The sequence below is a fragment of the Hermetia illucens genome, chromosome 4, assembly GCF_905115235.1.
Source record: "Hermetia illucens chromosome 4, iHerIll2.2.curated.20191125, whole genome shotgun sequence".
In the NCBI taxonomy this organism is placed as follows: domain Eukaryota; kingdom Metazoa; phylum Arthropoda; class Insecta; order Diptera; family Stratiomyidae; genus Hermetia; species Hermetia illucens.
Genome location: NC_051852.1, coordinates 18,634,400 through 18,655,251, shown reverse-complemented (window position 1 = coordinate 18,655,251; position 20,852 = coordinate 18,634,400). Strand labels below are relative to the sequence as shown.

At 45.0% G+C, this 20,852-nt stretch overlaps 1 protein-coding gene across 3 annotated transcripts in view; it reads right to left on the bottom strand.

The window, feature by feature from the left end:
• Window positions 1-3,725: 3,725 nt before the first annotated feature.
• Window positions 3,726-20,852, bottom strand: part of LOC119654925 (odorant receptor 33b-like) — a 58,392-nt gene continuing 41,265 nt past the window's right edge. The window contains exons 1-3 of one of the 3 annotated variants that reach the window (XM_038060576.1): window positions 8,322-9,178; window positions 7,875-8,235; window positions 3,819-3,957 (exon numbers count right to left, since the gene is read on the bottom strand). In XM_038060576.1, the coding sequence (XP_037916504.1) occupies window positions 3,907-3,957; window positions 7,875-8,235; window positions 8,322-8,494 (585 nt within the window). In that variant the 5' untranslated portion in view covers window positions 8,495-9,178 and the 3' untranslated portion in view covers window positions 3,819-3,906. Of the gene's footprint in view, window positions 3,958-7,874; window positions 8,236-8,321; window positions 9,179-18,090; window positions 18,207-20,852 lie in introns of those variants that run through there. The other 2 variants (XM_038060575.1, XR_005249864.1) reach the window with 2 other exon arrangements.

The window sequence follows — 20,852 nt, the reverse complement described above, 5'->3', positions numbered from 1 at the left end:
ACCACCTGTGGGAAAACCAATTTCCGGCAAACCGTCTCCGGGCAAATTTCGACCCAAAAGTTGAGCCGAGGGTGAGGAGAAATGAGCGTCCGGGGTAACTGCAGCTAAGGGCAAATTTTAGACGATCCCAACTCTTCGACAGAGACGGCTTGGCTGGCAGCGGCTAAGCCTTCATTTGCAACCAAGGCTATTGAAAACGATGGATGAGTCTTATATGATGATATCAATCCATTCGGTTTTGATACAGAGCAGTGTGAAAAGCTCAGAAGGAAGCTCGTCCTAGCTGTAAGGACTGCATCCTCGCAAGGCATTAAGCATTACTTTGAGTCGGTAGGTGTATTTCATAAAATGCCAAGGCTGAACTTTGCCGACCAAAACACGATCCTTTAACGATGTGTGACGGGGAGTGCGCGACTAACCCTGAACAGGTTGTGTGCTTCCTTTGGCTTCAGGACAGGAGGTGCTGAATTTTTATAACAACCTCGAGACTTCTACCTGGATGTTGTTAGGCAGCAGAGCAGGGGGAGAGAGTCGATAAGCCGGGAACTTTCCGCACTATCGGCGTTCCAGTTTGGGACCATCACCTTATAACTGTCAGTTCGCGAAAGCAGTGAAGTGGAGGTGCAGCCTACGGCATCTTCATCTGAAGCATAGATGAGGTGCATATTTCTCAAATAAATTTTCAGAATCGTGAAGCGGCGACCGCACTTATCAGTCGCCGGTCAATATCATTATCAACGGCGCAACAACCGGTATCCGCTCTAGGCTTGCCTTAATAAGGAACTCCAGACATCCCGGCTTTACGCCGAGGTCCACCAATTCGAAATCCCTATAAGCTGTCTGGCGTCCTGATCTACGACATCGCTCCATCTCAGGCAGGGTCTGCCTCGTCTTCTTTTTCTACCATAGATATTGCCTTTATAGACTTTCGGGGCCCACCGCAACCTATTGAGCCGGATTTTATCCACAACCTGACGGTCATGGTATCGCTCATACATTTCGTCGTTATGTCGGCCGAATCAATAGCTGCAAGAAATTCATATACCTCAAACAAGAACCAGATTGTTGGTGAGATAGTCAGGACCGTAAACTTCCAACATGCTGACCGCATAAACTTCCAACATACTGACCGCATATACAATCAATGGAAGTGATAAACGCTGCCAAAATTAAAGGCATTGGGGCAACAGCAGATGTGATGTCACCACCCACCTCATACGCTGGGGAACTTTAAACATCTTTTTTGTCCCTTAAGAAGTGAGACATAAAACCATAGTAGGGCTTTTAATGGGACACTGCTCCATAAACTACCATCCGAAAAAACGGAGCTGGTGGTTTCGGCAATATGTAGCTAATGTAAGAAGGAGGAGGAGACGGCCTCCCCACATCTTAGACGAAGACACCTAGGTAAGGTTTTCTTCAACCAAGAATCTGCGCACTCGTTGCCTCAAGAGTATGTTCTCATAATCGCAAAAGCCTGCTACATCGTAGGCGGTTGTCATTAAATAGGCGATTTATGGTAACAGTACAATAGGACTGACAGAAGCCTGAGTGCTCAGAGCTGCGGGTCCTCTATTAAACTAAACTAAAATTAAACTGCAGTGGCCAATTTTGCCTTGCCTCACTAAGTTGGCATAGGGCATGACCCTGGATGAAAGGGCAGTGAAGACGTCGAGCGAAATAGGAAATTAAGCAACATAATTGACACCCACTCACGAGAGAAGGGAAACCGGGGAAGAGTCTACGCGGACGGTTGAACAAATAAATTGATCCAGGGCTCAACTCTCAAGAAAGTGAAGTAGGTGAGGAGAGCGGAGGAGGAGGAGAAAGTGCCGGTAAAACTGATGCAACCGCAATTCCACATAAAGAGAATGGACCCCGCCAAGAAGATATAAGACGCAATTCCATATAAAGAGAATGGACCCCGCAAGGAAGATGAGGAAGTCTGGCAAAAAATGAAATCTGGAAACAAGAGAAATCAGAAGAGGATATAAGTGGAGGTTATTATAATCTTCAGGCGAAATGAAGAGTCATACGCTAACCAAGGGGATGAGGGCAGACCTCTAACTTCCCAATTTGGGAATAATCGTTAGCAGCAGTAAACGATTCCGACCAAGAGACCTTATGCTGGAACTCAAGAAAACCAAGGATATAACGGCGGACAAATTTTTGGAAATGGACAGTACATAAGCAGGAAACCGTCTGTAAGGATACAGATGAGGTGACAGGAGGACAGAGTATCGTGAGGCCTTAGAAAAGCAATTCGACTTTATTGTATTTCAAGGGTCAGCGTTGAAAATACTGTGGAAATTCTACGGTGGACATAAATTGGCTTCATCAGCCTGTCAGTGAAGGCAGCACTCAAGCAAGCAAGAATAGTTTGGGTTGGGTTGTCTGGTCTAAGGAAGCATATGATACTGAAAGGGGGTCTTAGTGCCCCCACTCCGGTCACACGGATGTTTTTCACATACCAAGATAGTACCTTAGATTGGGCTCTCTGCAGCAACTCGATATTAGATTCACACGACGAAGTTCAGCGCTACATTCCGTAAGTCTTTATTGGATGCAATCAGCGTTTGCTCCTTCCCACCTCTTGCGAATCATTATATGTAATTTGTAAAACCTTCCAAGCCTTGGGGAATAGGTGAGGGGTGGAATAGCCTTCAATGTTTGAGTCAGGTGGGTGATTGCCATCCCCGCAAGTTTCCTTAAAATTTTCCCCGCGATGAAGTCATATCCTGGAACTTTCCCACTTGCTCGTTGGGAATAGGAGCAACTTGTTTGACTCAAAATGAAAAGGTTCCCTTTGGCGTAATCACAGATAATTTTAAAAGTCTTAAATCTATCTCCGGTAGCTGAAAGAGGAATCCAGGTGTTCCGCAAATACAGCAGAAAAGGTTATGAAAGTGAGAGAGGTCTAGGAGTGTCCTAGACGAAAGAAGAGGAGTGTTCTGCCGGTATTCTGTCTGAGGCAGGAGTTTGGCGTTTTCTACGTAAATGCATTGCATCTCTCTACCCATAAAAAGTTGTCCTCCATTGAAAATCCTTCTTCCCATCCTGACATCTAGTTACACCCCTAAAACATTCACGTATTTTAAAATATTAAATGTGGATGAAAATTTTAATTATCTTTTAAAATTTAATTCACAAGATCCTCTCAATTTTTAAATTCCCTTAAACTCAAAAACCCATTTGAATACATACATACATATTTCCAATTTTCAAATTTTCGAATATTTCAAAATGATCATTAACCATTTGTTTCTGTTGTGACATAGCAGAGAATGAGCTCTTGGAATTAGTTCTAAATTTGAAAATTTCTCCTCCCACCTTAGCGGGATTGAACTGTCCACAACCATTTCTCTCTCGCATTTTCGAGGGTGCGTATCAACGGAACACTTCAGGGGGGCTCTCTTATTTGTAGTGTATCTTCATTGTTAATTTCGCCATTTCTTGGGCATAACTGCACGATCCTAGTTGACTTCGGCTGCTAACAACCAAATTTTGAATGTGGGTCGCCGATACGTTTCGACCCGTAGGGAGCTCCATTGAAACTCTATACTTAATATAATTTCCTTAAAGTTTATCTATCCTGGCCCCTTGAGAAAGCTCCAGGTAAGGAATGAATCCTCTTTTTCCTTTACCACTTCTATCAGCGCCCTTGTTGGGAATTATGTTTACTTACCTGCATTTCCATGAAAATAAAAGCCTTGGGTGATGCCAATTGGAACTTATTTTATTTACTGAATAATATCATACATAATGCAATAAAAGTGCACAACAAGTATAAAGGACTAATTGCAGCTATATAGTTCCCTTTCAAACTATAATGTTTGCTTTGATTCTATATTAAATTATTCCAACTTCACTCGCGTTGGTGTATGTGAAACCTTCCCCTAATCCCCACTAATCGGTTGGATTCAATATCATTAGCATTGTGTACATGGCCTTCATTACCTAGATAAGTAAGAAAAGTATGTTAACGATTGTTGATTCTTGAAATTTCTAGAGAACTATGAGTGATATTCTCTACAGGAAATAACATCTTAGGTTGAGTCCAATGTTCTTGAATCTTGTTGAACCCCCCTCATTCCCGATACCGATACAAAGAACATCCAACCCATAATCGCACATCCGCATCAATGATTCCTTTCCCAACCCCTAGAGTTCTCCTGTAGACATGCCGTAATGGTCGGCCTTGAGAGCTCACATTTTACCAACAACCCTCACGCTGTTATACCTCCTGCCAAAGCATCCAAGTTGCAAACCTGACTGAATGAAACCATTTAATCCATAAAGGCCTGGAAATTATCCCCGAATTCCATCAAGTGCGAAACCAGGCCAAGTTTACCAGGAAGATTCTGTCTGACACCCTCAATCTCAACATCACGATCCTCACAGTCTATGCCTGTTAACTATGTAAACACCATCATAAGTCTTAAGTCTTAAAATGCTATGGCTGATACTCAAAAAGGCTCCGCAGTCCGTTCCGAGATAATATTCTACTGCTACAAGCAGCTCATTCAGCCTCTGATCCGTCCAAGTGGAACGTCTGCGAATATTAAATTAAGTATCTAGGGTCGCGGAGTCTCATTGGGTGTTGGCGGGGTAGGGACAAGCTGGCTAACTGGACCGTGACCCTTGTGGTTCGAGTGTCGATGGCGCCTAGATTCTTCTCCATGAATCATGAACAATTGTGAATGTCTCATGTTCGCAGCCATGCGCTGCCAACCCTGGGCCGCACACCAATGCAGGGTATTATATACACGATACCAACACCAGAGCTGTTGCACAGATTTTTCCTCGCGCAAGTACCGAAGAAGGTCGAACATGTGCAATGACTTTTTTCCACTATTTTTTTTCAAGCAATGGAAAGACAGAGTCTTCTTACCTTATCTCCATCCCATTTGCGCTCCAATCAGGATATCTACCACATAGTAGACGGGATCCGTGGGGACATATGCCTCATCAAAGTCCTTATAAAATTCCTGACCCAATCTCAGATCCACAGCTTCTTATTCTTCTTTTTCTTCAGCCTTTGTCCCGTTCACAAGTGGGGTCGGCTCGGTTTCGCCATTTGGCTCTATCGAATGCCTGATCTGGGTGCAATCTCGGGGCTTTTAAATCCCCATCCAGCGTTTCAAGTCACCGTTGTTTCGGCTTGCCTTTTGGTTGTTTACCATCGACTTCGATGTTCAGACCAATCTTGGCAAGTGAATTCTCACTCTCTCTAGCGCGAATTGTGTGACCATACCTCTCTCGCAACTTTTCCACGATCGGTACAACCCCACAACAATCGCGGATATCCTCATTTCGGATGTGATCAAAACGTGTGACGCCACTAGTCCAACGTAACATCTTCGTCTCCATTACCGCAAGACGCCGTTCATTGTCTTTTATAGTTGGTCAACACTCAGAACCATAGAGGGTGACAGGACGGATGAGATTGCGGTAAATTTTAGATTTGATACGTTCGTTGATACGTCGATCACAAAGAACACCAGTTGTGGAACGTCACTTCATCCAGGCTGCTTTGATGCGTGAAGCAATTTCAGAACTCAGTTCTCCATTGACTGATAGCGTTGACCCGAGATATTTAAGTCGCTCAGTTCTGGCAGATCACTGCCGCTGACAGTGATTGTGCCTGTTTCATGGGAATCGGTCGTCAAAAATTCAGTTTTGTTTAGATTCAATCTGAGACCGTGTTTCATGAGGTGATCATTCCATTTTTGGACAAATCGCTCGAGATCAGTTTTGCTATCAGATCCACAGCAATGACCCTATTTGAATTTAAAGACCCCCCACATAATTATTCAATGAATGGCTCCTACTGATACTTCGACGAGCATGCAACTCCTACCCATCAACGATTTCCCAATGTATTCTACTATATCTACCGCTCTAAACAGGGTTGGTTGCCTTGGGGAGGTTTCAAATCAGGGAATTCCTTTCACCAACGGGACAAGAAAGGCTCCTCTACCAGTCGAGCTCTATCTTCTTTGCAGTAGGCAGAACCTGAAAACAACAAGGCTCCACCTGTCAGTGCTCCTCAGGGTTACCTTGGTAATGTTATATGGAGAGAGCTCCCTGTGTTTAAAAATGTCTGGCAAATCGCATTCCACCTTCCACAAGAAAAAAAGTTGTGATGGGAGGACCATTTACAATCCTATTGCAAAACTCACAATCATGAGATCGTGCTTTCTCAATCTTATTTTTCCAAGAAAATTGCGTTCATTTAGGGTACGTTGCCTGTTCTTCGCAAGCAATCACCTCCCTTGAGTTTTCTCCCTTGCATTTGTATATGACTTTACGGTCTAACGGCAACGGGACAGCCGATGCTGGACTCATAAGAAGACGTCGCCTGCTAGATGTATTACCCTCAATGTTCACCATTAGCCAACTCGATTCCATTACGCTACCTAGAGCCTTGTCCGCTGATATTTTCATTTGACTGAAAAAGTTCACCAAGTCGGCGTCAATCCAAAGTACTTCACTATTCGTTTTCTCGATTATTGACTCGTCGATCCATACTGGATACACAGCCGGGATTCTCTTGCTAGTGAAGATGACTACTTTTGTTTTTCCCAACACAAGGCTGAAACCATTAACCGCCATCCATTTGCTTACCCATCGCATCAATATGCCAAGTCTGCTTTGCGTCCGGGAATAAGTACCGCAACATCAGCTGTATAACTAGTCAGACACGACTCTCTTGACATGTCGAGTCTTAGCAAACTATCATAAGAAACGCTCCAAATGTTCGACTCTACAGTGGATCCCTACGTTACCCCCGGTGGGACCTGAATCCACCCCGGGCCCGAAGTTTTCTGAAATTTAATTGGAAAAGGGAATAATAGCGGACCCACATAAATTTTATTTCAGAATCGTATCACTTTTACTCCGGGTCCGGATTTTAAACTCACGGCCCTGCTTTCGGCATTAGATAAACACAGAAAAACGTTACCCCTAAAACTCAATTCTAACAAAGCCACCTCCTGGAAGATTCCAGGCTTGAAATCACTAGTCCGTCTGCTGCCTCGCTCCGGAGGTTCCTGCGATTGGTTCCAGCACAGCGATGCTACGGCTGACACCGACTGTATTGCTCTCGACGGCTACTGTCTCTTGGCTGGATGCCATCAGCTCGTCCTCCGATCATGCGCCTGGCATCACCTCCTCTTCTTCTAAAGTCTAAAGGTTTATTCATTTTTAAAATTGAGTCCATCTCTTGGCCCCACGAGTAGTCCGGGAAGAATGTCTACCCTGACTAGCCCGGCCACCAGGGTAAGGGTCTTATTTGAAACTGAACGTGCCCAAGGTATTCAGAGTTCACATACTAAAGACCAAGCTCCCTTTGGCCACGCAGCCCTCGGCGTATGCTGTTCCACCTTGGCTTGGGGTCCTATTAGCACCTTCTTCAGTGCAGGGAGGACGATGGCCGAGCTGTTGCTTCGGCTCATCCCACCGCCAGATTTATTTGCCCCTAACACATGACCAGTAGACAAGCAGATCCTCGTCAGTTGGAAAAGCCTACTCCCAGCCCGGCCCTACACACTGTTGGCCCGTCCGAAGACGGTTTCCAGCAGCTACCGCGAGTAGGCCGTGTAAGAACTTGCCGAATTATGAAACTTTAACCTGAAGCATAATCAGACCAGGCCGGCAAGTTAAAATGACTCCAGACTCCTTTCCTCCTCCGAATAACCGTGGCTGTTCACACTATTTTTCCGAGAATTGCACTTTCATCCCTACCAGCAGTAAAAAATTGGTATAGAATTTTATAAAATTTAAATGCTAAAAAAATATTGAATTTGGGTTGGTAAATTCCGAAATTGGGGAGCAAAACTATTGACAATTTATAATATAAAATCCTTACTTACGGACATGAAAGTTGCCAGAGTTATTGGTATCTGTTTTCCAACCAATATAACTTTTTTCTTCTGCGTCATCTGCATAAATATAATAAGATTTTTCCGGAATCTTGGTGATAGGTCCATCCAGTTTGACGAGTAGATCATAAACACCATCTGGTCCGTTTTTTCCATAAATTTATCTGAATAGTAACAAGATGGTAATATTTCTGTTATAACCGCTAACATAAGTATAAACACTGCCACAGTTTCAGCCAACGAAAGCGAGAATCTAAAATATATCACACCCGAGGTTGAGAATACCAGAATTGATGTGATGAATTGAAAGAATATTGTGAAGGAGAGAGTATTTTGTATTATTTCGAAGATACTGCAAGGACAAATCAAGAAACAAAAAAAAATGTTTTAAATTGTTTGGTTTCTACAACGCTCCTTAAAAAGGAAGAACCTACTTACTCCATTATGCTTCGGTGATCCTCCAGACACTGTATAAAGTCCTGGAAACTTTCTTCCTCCATTTTGTCAGGATCATAATGAATATTTGCGAACCGTTCCATAACAATCTGCAGATGCGCACTCAGCACACTCAGATACCAGGGCGCAAGGAAATCATTTGCTACATTTTGCATGGACAATAGTATTTGGAACGAGGACTGTATGAACAACGAAATCCAAAATCGAAAAGCTGACTTCCTCTAATCATAAGGGAACCAAGTTTCGAAGCCAAGTTTTGTACCATGCGAAACCGCTCCCGTAAGGGCATACATTAAATTCACCACCAAATATAACACGATAACAATCTGTGAAATGAACCTGCAAAAGTTGATTACTCTCCTCAATTCATCCTTTTGTGTTTCCGTCATAGGTCGACTGTCAAGGCCCTCCAGCTTCTTGTTGACCTCGATGAGGCTGCGTCTTAGTTTCAGAATTACGGAGCATTTGATGGTGCAAGCTGTCACACAAAGGTTCATAGGGATGTTTTCCAATAACTGCTTCAGATTATTCACGTAAAATAGTTGAATGATGAACGTGGAGTAGTAACAAATATTGACAAGGATATAATTAGTGACAACGTGTATTTTTTGCCGTAGGGGATACTCCTCCATTATAACCATTCCTTGAAGTTTCAACGTCAAATAAACGAATTCAAAAGCGCGGATGCTTTCAATTTTTCTTTCAGAATTTCTGTTTGAATAGGAAAATACCTTGGGGTTTTGTGAGGACATCTCAATTTTATCCTCTGCCATTTTATACTTTTGACTTATTATTAGTAAGTTAATATTCACCGGAATGGACTCGGATGAACTGTTCGAGGCACAGTAACTATCCTTTACGTTGCGAATTCTATATTAGTCCTCGAGCAAAGTGACAGGATAAATATCAGTTTCTTTTGTTACAAAACTGACAGCGTGGAAAGTACACGTTTCTATACAATAAGGAATGCATGTTCAGATCCAACGTTGAATATTATACCCATTGCTTGGAGGGAGAGAGGACTCATGTAATACTTCATATTTAATATTTTAATACTTAATTTTTGAAGTGACGTGGTTTATTCTCAACGATGACCTCTCAGATCATTCCATTTATTGATTGTTTTAAGTTGTTTCCTCATGCGTTATTCACTAAATATTTGCAGAAGGCCTACTATGGGTTTGGCTGAAAAGGTGGGAGGAACTAACAGGAAAGTTCCACGTACAAAGCTAATATACAAGACTAGACACTATGCATCGCTCTCAGATTTTTGTGAATTAAAGGACGTCTTGTAAAATCAGACAGAATTTAGATTCCTCATTAAGAACTCTGACGAATAATTTTCACCATTAAGTTCGAGCATCCAGGACAACTGCACATGAAATGTATGGCCGTCCTCTCTCTCCCTCTATGTTGGCGAAGGGTCTGTAAAAGCCCCCACTAGAGTTTTTGTATTGCACTTGTTGATAGACAATAAGAGTACCACTCTAGCAATGTAAGGATTCTTTATAAGGTTTCCCAATTGTCGACAAGGATTCAAATTACCTTATTCGACTGCTTAAAACCTTGTAGTTCCGTCATTCATTACAGACTGAGCAGTCAATGGTATGACATCAAAGGGAGCAATGCTTAGTCTTCAAAATATGGAACGCTATTTTGTTTTTCTTAGATATGGTTACCATTCATCCCTAAATGCTGCAAAGTAATGCAATGACATCTATGTACTTCTTCCATTATTCTGCGCCAACATACTGGCTGCCTATTTTGGGATCTCTTTCTTAATGTGCAATCCCTCCCCTCTCACTCTTCTAATCGACACGTCTACATCTGTCTGGTACGTGCGTTGGCGAAACCCCTGAATCGTAATCAATCAGGCCAGGACATCCCGATTACGACGACCTGGTCTGATTATGCTTCAGGTTCACCATCATCATCAACGGCGCAACAACCGGTATCCGGTCTAGGCCTGCCTTAATAAGGAACTCCAGACATCCAGGTTTTGCGCCGAGGTCCACCAATTCGATATCCCTAAAAGCTGTCTGGCGTCCTGACCTACGCCATCGCTTCATCTTAGGCAGGGTCTGCCTCGCCTTCTTTTTCTACCATAGATGTTGCCCTTATAGACTTTCCGGGTGGGATCATCCTCATCCATACGGATTAAGTGACCCACCCACCGTAACCTATTGAGCCGGATTTTATCCATAACCGGACGATCATGGCATCGCTCATAGATTTCGTCGTTATGTAGGCTACGGAATCGTCCATCCTCATGTAGGGGGCCTAAAATTCTTCGGAGGATTCTTCTCTCGAACGCGGTCTAGAGTTCGCAATTCTTCTTGTTAAGAACCCAAGTCTCCGAGGAATAAATGAGGACTGGCAAGATCATTGTCTTGTACAGTAAGAGCTTTGACCCTATGGTAAGACGTTTCGTGCGGAACAGTTTTTCCAAGCTGAAATAGGCTCTGTTGGCTGACAACAACCGTGCGTGGCTTTCATCATCCTAACTGTTATCGGTTGTGATTTTCGACCCTAGATAGGAGAAATTATCAACGGTCTCAAAGTTGTATTCTCCTATCCTTATTCTTCCCGTTTGACCAGTGCGATTCGATGTTGTTGATTGGTTGGCTTTCGGTGCTCACGTTCCCATCATATATTTTGTCTTGCCTTCATTGATGTGCAGCCCAAGATCTCGCGCCAATAGTCGCCTGCTCGATCTGGATGAAGGCAGTTTGTACGTCTCGAGTATTTCGTCCCATGATGCCGATATCGTCAGCATAGGCCAGTAGTTGGGTGGACTTGAAGAGGATCGTATCTCTTGCATTTACCTCAGCATCACGGATCACTTTCTCGAGGGCCAGGTTAAAGAGGACCCATGATAGAGCATCCCCTTGTCGTAGACCGTTGTTCATGTCGAATGGTCTTGGGAGTAATCCTGCTGCTTTTATCTGGCCTCACACATTGGTCAGGGTCAGCCTAGTCAGTCTTATTAATTTCATCGGGAGACTGAATTCTCTCATGGCCGTGTACAGTTTTACCCTGGCCATGCTATCATAGGCGGCTTTAAAGTCGATGAACAGATGGTGCAACTGTTGTCCATATTCCAACAGTTTTTCCATCGCTTGCCGCAGAGAGAAAATCTGATCTGTTGCTGATTGGAGTGAAGCCTCTTTGGTATGGGCTAATGATGTTCTGGGCCTATGGGGCTATCCGGCCTAGCAAGATAGTGGAGAATATCTTATAGATGGTACTCAGCAACGTGATACCTCTATAATTGCTGCACTATGTGATATCTCCCTTTTTATGTATGAGACAGATAATGCCTCGCTGCCAATCGTCAGGCATTGATTCGCTGTCCTATACCTTGAACACAAGTTGATGAACCACTTGGTGTAACTGGTCGCCTCCATATTTAACCAATTCGGCTGTAATTCCATCGGCTCCTGGCGACTTATGATTTTTTAGCCGATGAATTGCACGGAATGTCTTCAGTTGGCGGGACCTCCAACTCGCCGATGTTCTGGTTGTTCAGTAGCTCATCAAAGTACTCAACCCATCGCTCTAATATGCCCATTCTGTCGGAAATCAGATTTCCCTCTTTGTCTCGGTAGGATGAGCATAGAGGTGTGTAATACTTCATCCTGCTGACTTGTTGGTAAAATTTGCGCGCCTGGTGTGGTTGCTCCCTGTACTTTTCGAGTTCACATACTTGTTGGGTTTCCCAGGCTTCCTTTTTCCGTCTGTGAAGTCGCTTCTCCGCTCGACTGAGTTCGTGATATGACTCTGCGCGTGCCCGCGTTCTTTGAGAATGTAACATTACTCGGTATGCGGCATTCTTCCGTTCCATTGCTAGCTTACATTCATCGTCAAACCAGCCGTTCCGACTACGTTTGCGGCTGGGGCCAGGTATGTTTGTGACCGTATCCATGATAACGTTCTTCAGGTGATTGTGAAGATCATTTGTTGATGCTTCATCTCCAGGTCCTCTGTTGACTGCGGTTATTGCGGCATCCATTTCCCTCTTATAGGTGTTGCGGAGGGTTGTTTTGTGGATGGCTTCAGTGTTAACTATCACCTGATTGTCAGAGGGGATTTTAGGTGGTATTGTTATTCGAGCTCGGAGCACCATGCCAACGAGATAGGGATACGAGTCTATATTGGCCCCCCTATATGTTCTGACATTCATCAAGGCTGAGACGTGGCGCTGTTCGATCAACACGTGGTCAATTTGGGTGAAAGTGGCCCCGTCTGGAGAGGCCCACGTATGTTTGTGGACCGCTTTCAGCACAAACCAGGTACTTTCAACAACCATTTTGTGTGACCCTGCTAATTGAATAATCCGCAGTCCGTTATCATTTGTTTTTTCGTGTAAGCTATGGGAGCCAACGTATCGCCTGAATACGGGCTCCTTCCCTACTTGGCTATTAAAATCCCCAAGTATGATTTTGAAATCATATCTGGGACAGGCTTCGAGGGTTCGTTCTACTGCCTCGTAGAAGGTATCCTTCTCCGAATCTGCAGTCTCCTCTCTAGGCGCGTGAACGTTAATGGGGCTTATATTTCTAAACTTGCCTCGCAAGCGCAGAGTGCATAGCCGTTCGCTTATGTTTTGAAAGCCGGTAACAGCAGGTTTCATTTTATGGCTGACTAAGAAACCTACTCCGAGCACATGGTTTACTGTATGACCGCTATAATATATGGTGTAGTGGCTCTTCTCCAGGAAACCGGTCCCTGTCCATCGCATCTCTTGTAACGCTGTTATATCAGCCCTATATTGGGACAGGGTATCGGCTAGCTGCTCATCAGCTTCATCTCTGTACAGGGAGCGCACGTTTCATGAGAAAATGCGCAAATCGTTATTCCGTTGTCGTTGCCGGGTCCGTCGTCCATCCTTTCCGAGGCTCCTTTCGTGGCTCCGTAACATCGGTTTTCCGTGTAGGGTTGTCAGCCCTACCCAACCCCCAACCTGGAGGACCAGTTGGTACAGTTTGTCCCGTTTGTAGGCGCGGGAGACTCGCCTTCGTCCTTCACCGTTTGCAGCTTTTCGTTAAGAAAGAGCTCCCAGCGGTCACCACGTGGTGGTGGAGATAGGATTTGGTAGTAGAGCTGTTGGTGTTGTTTCATCAGGCATTTCCCAGGTTTTATGCTCCATCGTGGGTACCAGTCCACGTTTCGCCCTGGGACCTATACTACTCTTTGACCACCAGGTTAAGGTTGCATAATTCAGCAAATCCTCCTATGACCTCTTCGTGATGGTCCCGAAAACCGCGTTTGGACGGGCTAAGAGTCTGTAGAGCCGGGCTGGAAGTAAATTCTTCTTACTGACGAAGAGGGGGTGACAGATGTACTAGCGGTTTCTAGCTTGGAAATCACTGTAGCCGAACAAGGTATAGCAAGAACCAACTATGGTACTCCGAATCCAAAACCGTCGACGTCGATGTGACCGTACATCGGAGGCGGTAACCTAGGCGCCATTGTGGATTCGCCTCCGCCGCTGTATTTTCAACAGATGGCCTGGCATCGGCTGGAGGACAAATGTCAGGAATGACAAGGGAGCAACACACAATTTCCAGGCAACTTTATTACGTTTTATTGATTTCATTTTCACTGTTCATTTATTTATTTTTTTTGGATTTCTTCTGATTTGTCTTTTGATTTGTCACGATCTTGGCAGATGCCGGATTTTACTTAATACTAGCACTAAGTACCAAGTAATTAGGATCGGATGACCAAACCTACTTAAATTATAAAGAGGTGCTGGTGGTAGGTCAATGGGAGAGTCCGCCGGGAACTGCCCGCAACATCGATCACGTATGCAGAATGGTGTACTGTAAGGATTAAGGTAAGATACTTGTAGCTGACAATATTATGGGAAATGCAATCACCCGCTCAAGACGCCAAATTTCTTTGATTTCCCGAAGCAATGGCTCATAGCTCATATTTTTCTCCTTCCGTCTCAGCAAAGAGCTCCCCAACACACAGCCACCCCACTCAGAGGATTGAAAGATCGGTCCTTCAAGTTAAGTGGAGTCAGTCCACAGCTTGCCTTACAGACAGCCGCATGCAAGGGACTTACCTGCTCTTTCCTGTAAAAATAAGCGCGTATCGAGTCGACTTGGCGATTATGTAGTGTCACTACGTCAACCACGCCCTTACCTCTGATGTCACGAGGCAGGTTCATCCGCTCCATGCCAGAGATTTGGATTATGCATTCGAAATTTGGAGATAGTACCCCGTATCCGCCGCTGGACGTTTTCCAGATCGGTCTTCGTCCACGGCAATATTCCGAATGCATAGGCCAGTGAAGGGATAGCGAATACATTCAACGCGCTTATTTTATTCTTCCCCGAGAGATGCGATTTCAGCACCAGCACGTCACAGGAATTCCGGACAGCAGAGCTAAGGTTCCTTGCAGAATTCCTAGGTACTTGTAGAAGTCTGTCTCGGTCATAGCTTTATGTGGAGGTCAGCAATGCTATGCCCGGCATGCGGCTCGTTATGACCTTTGCGGATGGCTTGGATTTGACACTTGTCTAATTTGAACATGTCTACTATTTGCGACTGACTTTTAAGGTGATCGTCAGTACCAGCATTCAACTTGATGTCATCTAAGCACATCAAGTGTGTCAGTTCGCACTTAGCACGCTGGCCATACTTGATTGCAAAAGTATGCTCTCTAGCATCATTCAGAAGCCATGAAATGGGGTTCAGTGCCATGCAAAACCAAAGGGAACTCAACGAATCCCTTTGGAAGATCTCCGTATATGGATGGGCTCTCAGGTATTACCACCCAAAGATGTACGCACTGATAAGGTGGTATGCCGCCCTTCCATGACTGTCGCCAAAAACTTCATCATTTCGGCATCAATGCGATACAGATGTAGGACATCGATTAGCCAGGTATGCGGCACGCTCTCGAAAGTCTTGGAATAATCGATATAGCAACTAAAGAGGTTTCTTTGGCCTCTAGATGCTTGTCCTACAACTACCGAGTCGATAATAAGTTGCTCTTTGCAACCCTTTGACCCAACTCGGCAGCCCTTCTGTTCCTCGGACAGAATGTTGTTGGTCTCGAGGTACGCATTGACCCTCCCACTAATAATGGAGGCTATGAGCTTATAGCTGTTTCGTAAGCAAATAGTCGGTCTCGTGTCTGCGGGGTCCTGCACCGTGTTCTTCATAGGGTTAAGGTAGGTAATCCCCGCAGTGAGGAAGAGTGAAATTCTCCCAGGCAACTAACGACCTGATTTATGCTGTGTGCCAATCTATACTGGTGTACCAGAAGTTCTGTACTCGATCCAGGCCTGCGCCCCTCCAGTTTTTCGAGCTGTTTATGGCTCGCCGAACTTCTTTTACGGTAACATTCCCAAAATTCATTCCAGGCGTAGTGACATGGCGGATGCCTTCGGCGGTGATTCACTTAGAATAGTCAGCATGATGGGCGGGCAAGCCCCGAAGTCCACCCCAGTATTCTTTAGCTTCAGTTACCGAAAATTGCACTGACTGGACGCTTTGTTGGGATTCGTTGAGAAATCTGAAAAAGCTTCGCTGGTTCCTCGAGTATATTGCATTCTGGATACGTTTGGAATGACTTTCGCTATACCGTCGTAAGCGATCGCACACGGCAGGAAGTTTCTGTTTTAGTGTGTCCGGAATTTCAACAACGGGTGTTTCACTGGGGATGGCATAGTTCTTGTAAATCCTCTGCACTTTATTCTACACCCGTTTGCTGGGATTGCTAGAGCTGAATTCAGTCAGTCTAGCAATGTCCTGCCTTCGTGAGTCACGTCGATGTTCCAGACGAATTTTCCATGGTGGATCTCTTCGATCACTAAAACCAATAACGCGAAAGCATACTTGCAGGAGCGACATATTAGCACTCAGTCGAGATGCAATCTAATCACTGATTTGAGATAGAATTCTCAGAGTTGTTGATGCATAGAGCGTGGGAATAGATCCATTTCCATTCCAGTGGAGAAGAGTCCTTCGGCGAGTACTGAAACTGTTGCCTGCAATGCGCCGTGGTGTTGTTGATGCTGCTGCCTCTGCCCCATCGACTCTTGGCTACTAGTTTCTGCGATAGCCTCAAGTTGAACACGCTCCCGGATGATGGCCTGGATTGTAATGCCAGTTATAAAACGGTACTGGTCTGCGACTCGCTGCACAGTCACGTATGTGATTCGCGAGAAATGCTCGACGAATCTCTGGTGCAAGAAGGGGCGGTAAGATGTTGTACCTGCCCCCGTCGTTATTGCGTAGTAGGTACGGATGATGCAGAGGTTCATTTCCTCAGTCCATTTCATCCGCTTGCTGAAGTGGTCACCACAGATAGTGGTGAAACGGCTGCAGCAGGCGAAGTAATTGTCCAGGTCGTCGTGGCACCTAGACGTCAAACCGCCTCACGACTAGCGGTTTCGACGCCGTACTGTCCATTACGGTAGCCGCACCCAGTCACCAAGTCAGATGATCCCCGCCGGTTACCCGTACAGGACCTCAAGTTTCTCCTCCTTCTTATTAGATAAATGTGCATTTTATGCCTAACTGCCAGGTGTGGTGATAGCTTCCTCAGTGAGTAATCTGCAAGACTACAAAGTTCCTGCACTTTCCTCACTTACCCCCTGAGACGCTGCGGTGGCGTACAGCCATTTAGACTCAAGCTATCCATCCCTCCTCCTTTCACAATCGGGCTTGGGACCGGCTACGGCGGAGTTATTATTTGGATGTACTTATTATTGCCTATTTTATTTACGTTTTAAATTCAAATTCAAATTTAAATTTTGTTTTAAATTTCGGGTCAGCGGCAATTTTGTTATTTGATATTTGCTCCCTCCGGGCTCCTCTGGACCGTTTTTCGTATGGCTGCGGAGATTTCTGCGTCGGCGAACGCGGATTCATTAAGAGCCGCAGCCGTTTTTGCTCAGGTGTTACGTCAATTGGATGCGTCATTTGCACTGGCGGGCATTACAACGGATGCCACCCGGTTTAACTACGCCTTCATCGGTCTCGACGAGGAGACCATAGAGAATATTTCGGACGTGCTTGAGGAGTGTTTGTACATCTGCCTGGAGAAGCAGTTAATAAGTCGCCTTTCGATAACTGATGAGGCAAGGCTCAACCACTTAGTGAATGAATTGTCGATAAGTGACCCTTATCCCCAGCCAGTTGCTTCGTGAAATGAGACAATTGGGTGGGATAAGGTTGGCTCGGAGTTGTTGAAGTCTCTCTGGCTTCAACGACTCCTGGAGAGCACCCGCGTCATATTGGCCTACACGGACTCGGGATCGTTAAAGGTGTTCTTCATCTCAGCCGACAAAGTACACGAGGTGTACGCGCGCCCTGTGGTCGCGGAAGTTTCCCGAAACACAACTTGGGAAGTCGACGAGCTTAAGCTGATGGTGACAACCCTAGCCGACGCGGTCGCAAAGTTCGTAGCGACGGTTGATACTTTACGTTCGAGAGGTAGATCTCGATCGCAATGACGGTCGAGGTCTGCTATCCCGAAGGGGGCGTTCGGGTATTCGAACGAATCCTCTTTCTCCTTCGCCCCTCCTCTTCTTGTTGCTCTCTACGAGTTCCAGAAACTAATCGAAATTATATTTACTTACCTGCATTTACATGAAAATAAAACCCTTAGGTGGTGTCTATTGAAACCTATTTTATTTATTGAATGACATAATAAGATAAAAGTGCACGAAAAATATCAAGGATTAATTGTAGCTATGTAGTTCCTTTTCAAACTAGAAATTCTATTTTGATTTTATATTAAATTATTCCAACTTCACTGGCGTTGGTGTATGTGAAACCTTTCCTTAGTCCTCACTAATCGGTTGGATTCAAGATCATTAGCATTGTGTACATGGCCTTCATTACCTATATAAGAAAGAAAAGTACGTTCAAGTATGTATATGATTTTCAAAATTTTTAGAAATAACATCCTAGGACTAAACCAATGCTTTTGAACCTTGCTGAACCGCTTTCTCCTGTAACTTCCCGATACAAGAAGCTACAGTATAAGGATCGGTTTTAACAGCAACCCTCGCCTCTTTATACACAGCGGAAGTTTCATTCCAACATCCATTGATCCAACCACTTGCCGAAGCATCTAACCTGCAAACCTGACTAAATGAAACCATCCAATCGCTAAAAGTCTGGAAATTACTCCCAAATTTCATGGAGTGCGAAACTTTCGAAGTAGAGCCAAATTTACCCGCAAGATTCTGGCAGGGCAGGGCAGTCACAATCTTCCAACCTATTCCACGAAGTACCTAGTTATCTATCTTAACTCTCGACCATCCTGCTCATGTCCTTAAAACGCTATGGCCAATACTACAAAAGGACTCCACAACCTGTTCCTAAATAATATTCTACTGCTACATAAAACTCCTGTCCAAACCCAACCTCACAACGCGCGTGAATGCATTTACGGACTCATGAAACGTCATTCCGTGGAATACCAACTAAACACCTCCTCGTTGTCAGACTGTTTGTCATATTACTTTGGGTTAGGCCTCCCGCTCTTCCCTTTTGAAAAGCCCCCAAGTTTGATAATTCCTTTCAACAACAGCACGGAAGAGGAGGAAAGAAACTGTTAGTTCAAGGACCTTCTTGACATCCGGACCCTTCGCCGGTCTAGCTTGATCTTCTTTGCAACCATGACACAATGTTATCTGGAAAGAGCTCCTCTGTGTTTAAATAAAGTTGCTGACGAATCTCTTCTCACCTTCCACAAGAAAAAAAAAAGTGATCGGCATTGCTCATAACCCCGTTCATCAGGCCTGATGAGAGGTGGATGGAAAGAGGGGGAGGCGATTTCTCCGGATCCGAGTTGTCTGAAATTTCAATGGAAAAGTGAGTAATAAGGGGCCCACATAATTTTCACCTCAGATCATTTTCTTTTGCCGTCCCGACCCTAGAAGGAAGCGTTGCCTGATCAATGCTAGAGCAGCTTTTATCTCCGCATGAGCAGTTGCACTCCGGTGAATATTGATCTGTAGGGGTGATTCGAGCTTCGTGACACCTTTTACTTCGATCTTTTCTGTGAAGCAGCGAAGACCTCGGCTTTCTAGAGAGCATGTGGGTTCTAGACTCGTAACCAGAGTTTTCTCTCCCAATAGTCCCTTGACCGCTTCACAGACCATACCTTTGGTTGTCGTCTTCTGACCTAGTTCGACGAGGACTTCTTGCCTACCGTCGGTGTAATGGCGGTCTAGCCCTCTTTCGTCTCCCTACGTTTTCTGTTGGTGTTCTGCCATTCATATCCGGTTTAACTTTAAAAGAGGGTTTTCTAACTTTGCTTCGTAGGATCAGTGCCCGCTCGGCGCAACGCGGTTTTCCAATATCGGTTCATTGCGCACTGCCGATTCCTGAAATAACTGACTTCTGATGAACTCCCGAACTACTACATTGGCACAGCTGTGGCTCACATCACCTCATCGACATTGTCAAAGAGTTGTCGACGGCTCTGTGAGCCCCCGGTGCATCCCGGCACTGAGAAACTTTCTCGAGGCTATTAACTAGGACGCAGATATAATGCCAGCTAGAGGTCTGAACTGCTTGCTGGGGCACCTCAGAGATGTCACTTCCCGTATTGTAAGCGACCCGTTAAGGATTTCAGACGACCACTGACGTTTGTTATGAAGGGGGACTGTAGGAGGCCAAAACTAACCATTTATTTCGCGATCTTATTATGCCCCGTGAATTGGCGTTCCAGAAAACCACGAAAGCTTTCCCTGCTTGTCATAAAAGACGACTAAAAACGATACAACCCACAAATTTGGAAACTTTACTGCTAATGAAACTTCATCAACGCCTCCGATAGGTACCGATCTCATGATGAGACTTTGGTTATCGAAAACGGACTGTCATTGGTTTCTGAAATGTGAGCACGCTCCTCGACAACGGTAGCAAGGGTCTCCAGAAAGCTTCTTGAACTTTACAAAGCCAAGTGCCAGCAAAGCTAAATCCGCTGTCGGGTTGTTTTTGACCGCTGGCCCAAGGCGCGCTCTCTTAACTCGAAGGCTGATTTCTGACAGATTTCTCATTGCAAGATTCCTCTTTAGGTTAAGGAGCGTGCTATGCAATAATGTAGTGGCGAAGGATGCTTTGTATGAATAATTACACACAGTTCAGGGGAAGCGTCTTAAAGAGTTCATGTTCGTAGCACATTGTTTGAGCACAGAGACTGCCATAAGGTCAGTCGGGTGTCAACTGACCGAGAGCAGACAAGTAATTAGATTGACCACTTTGCAGTCAGCGGTAGATTTAGGAGTCTCCATCTGATGGTCGCTTATGTTCGCTCGCGTATTGCGTTCGCCATTTCTCCCATTGTTGGAGAGTTGCAACCCCCTTACTTCAACATCGACCGTTTGCATGATCCAGATTTCGCTCGATAATGAGGTAGTTATCTTACGAATCTGACAGCACCTACACTGAGTAACCCGTTTGGGAATATCGGCAAGTGATTAAAAAAGCCCTTTTCTCAGGTGCTATCCAGGCCATCGGTTACGTCCCGAAAGC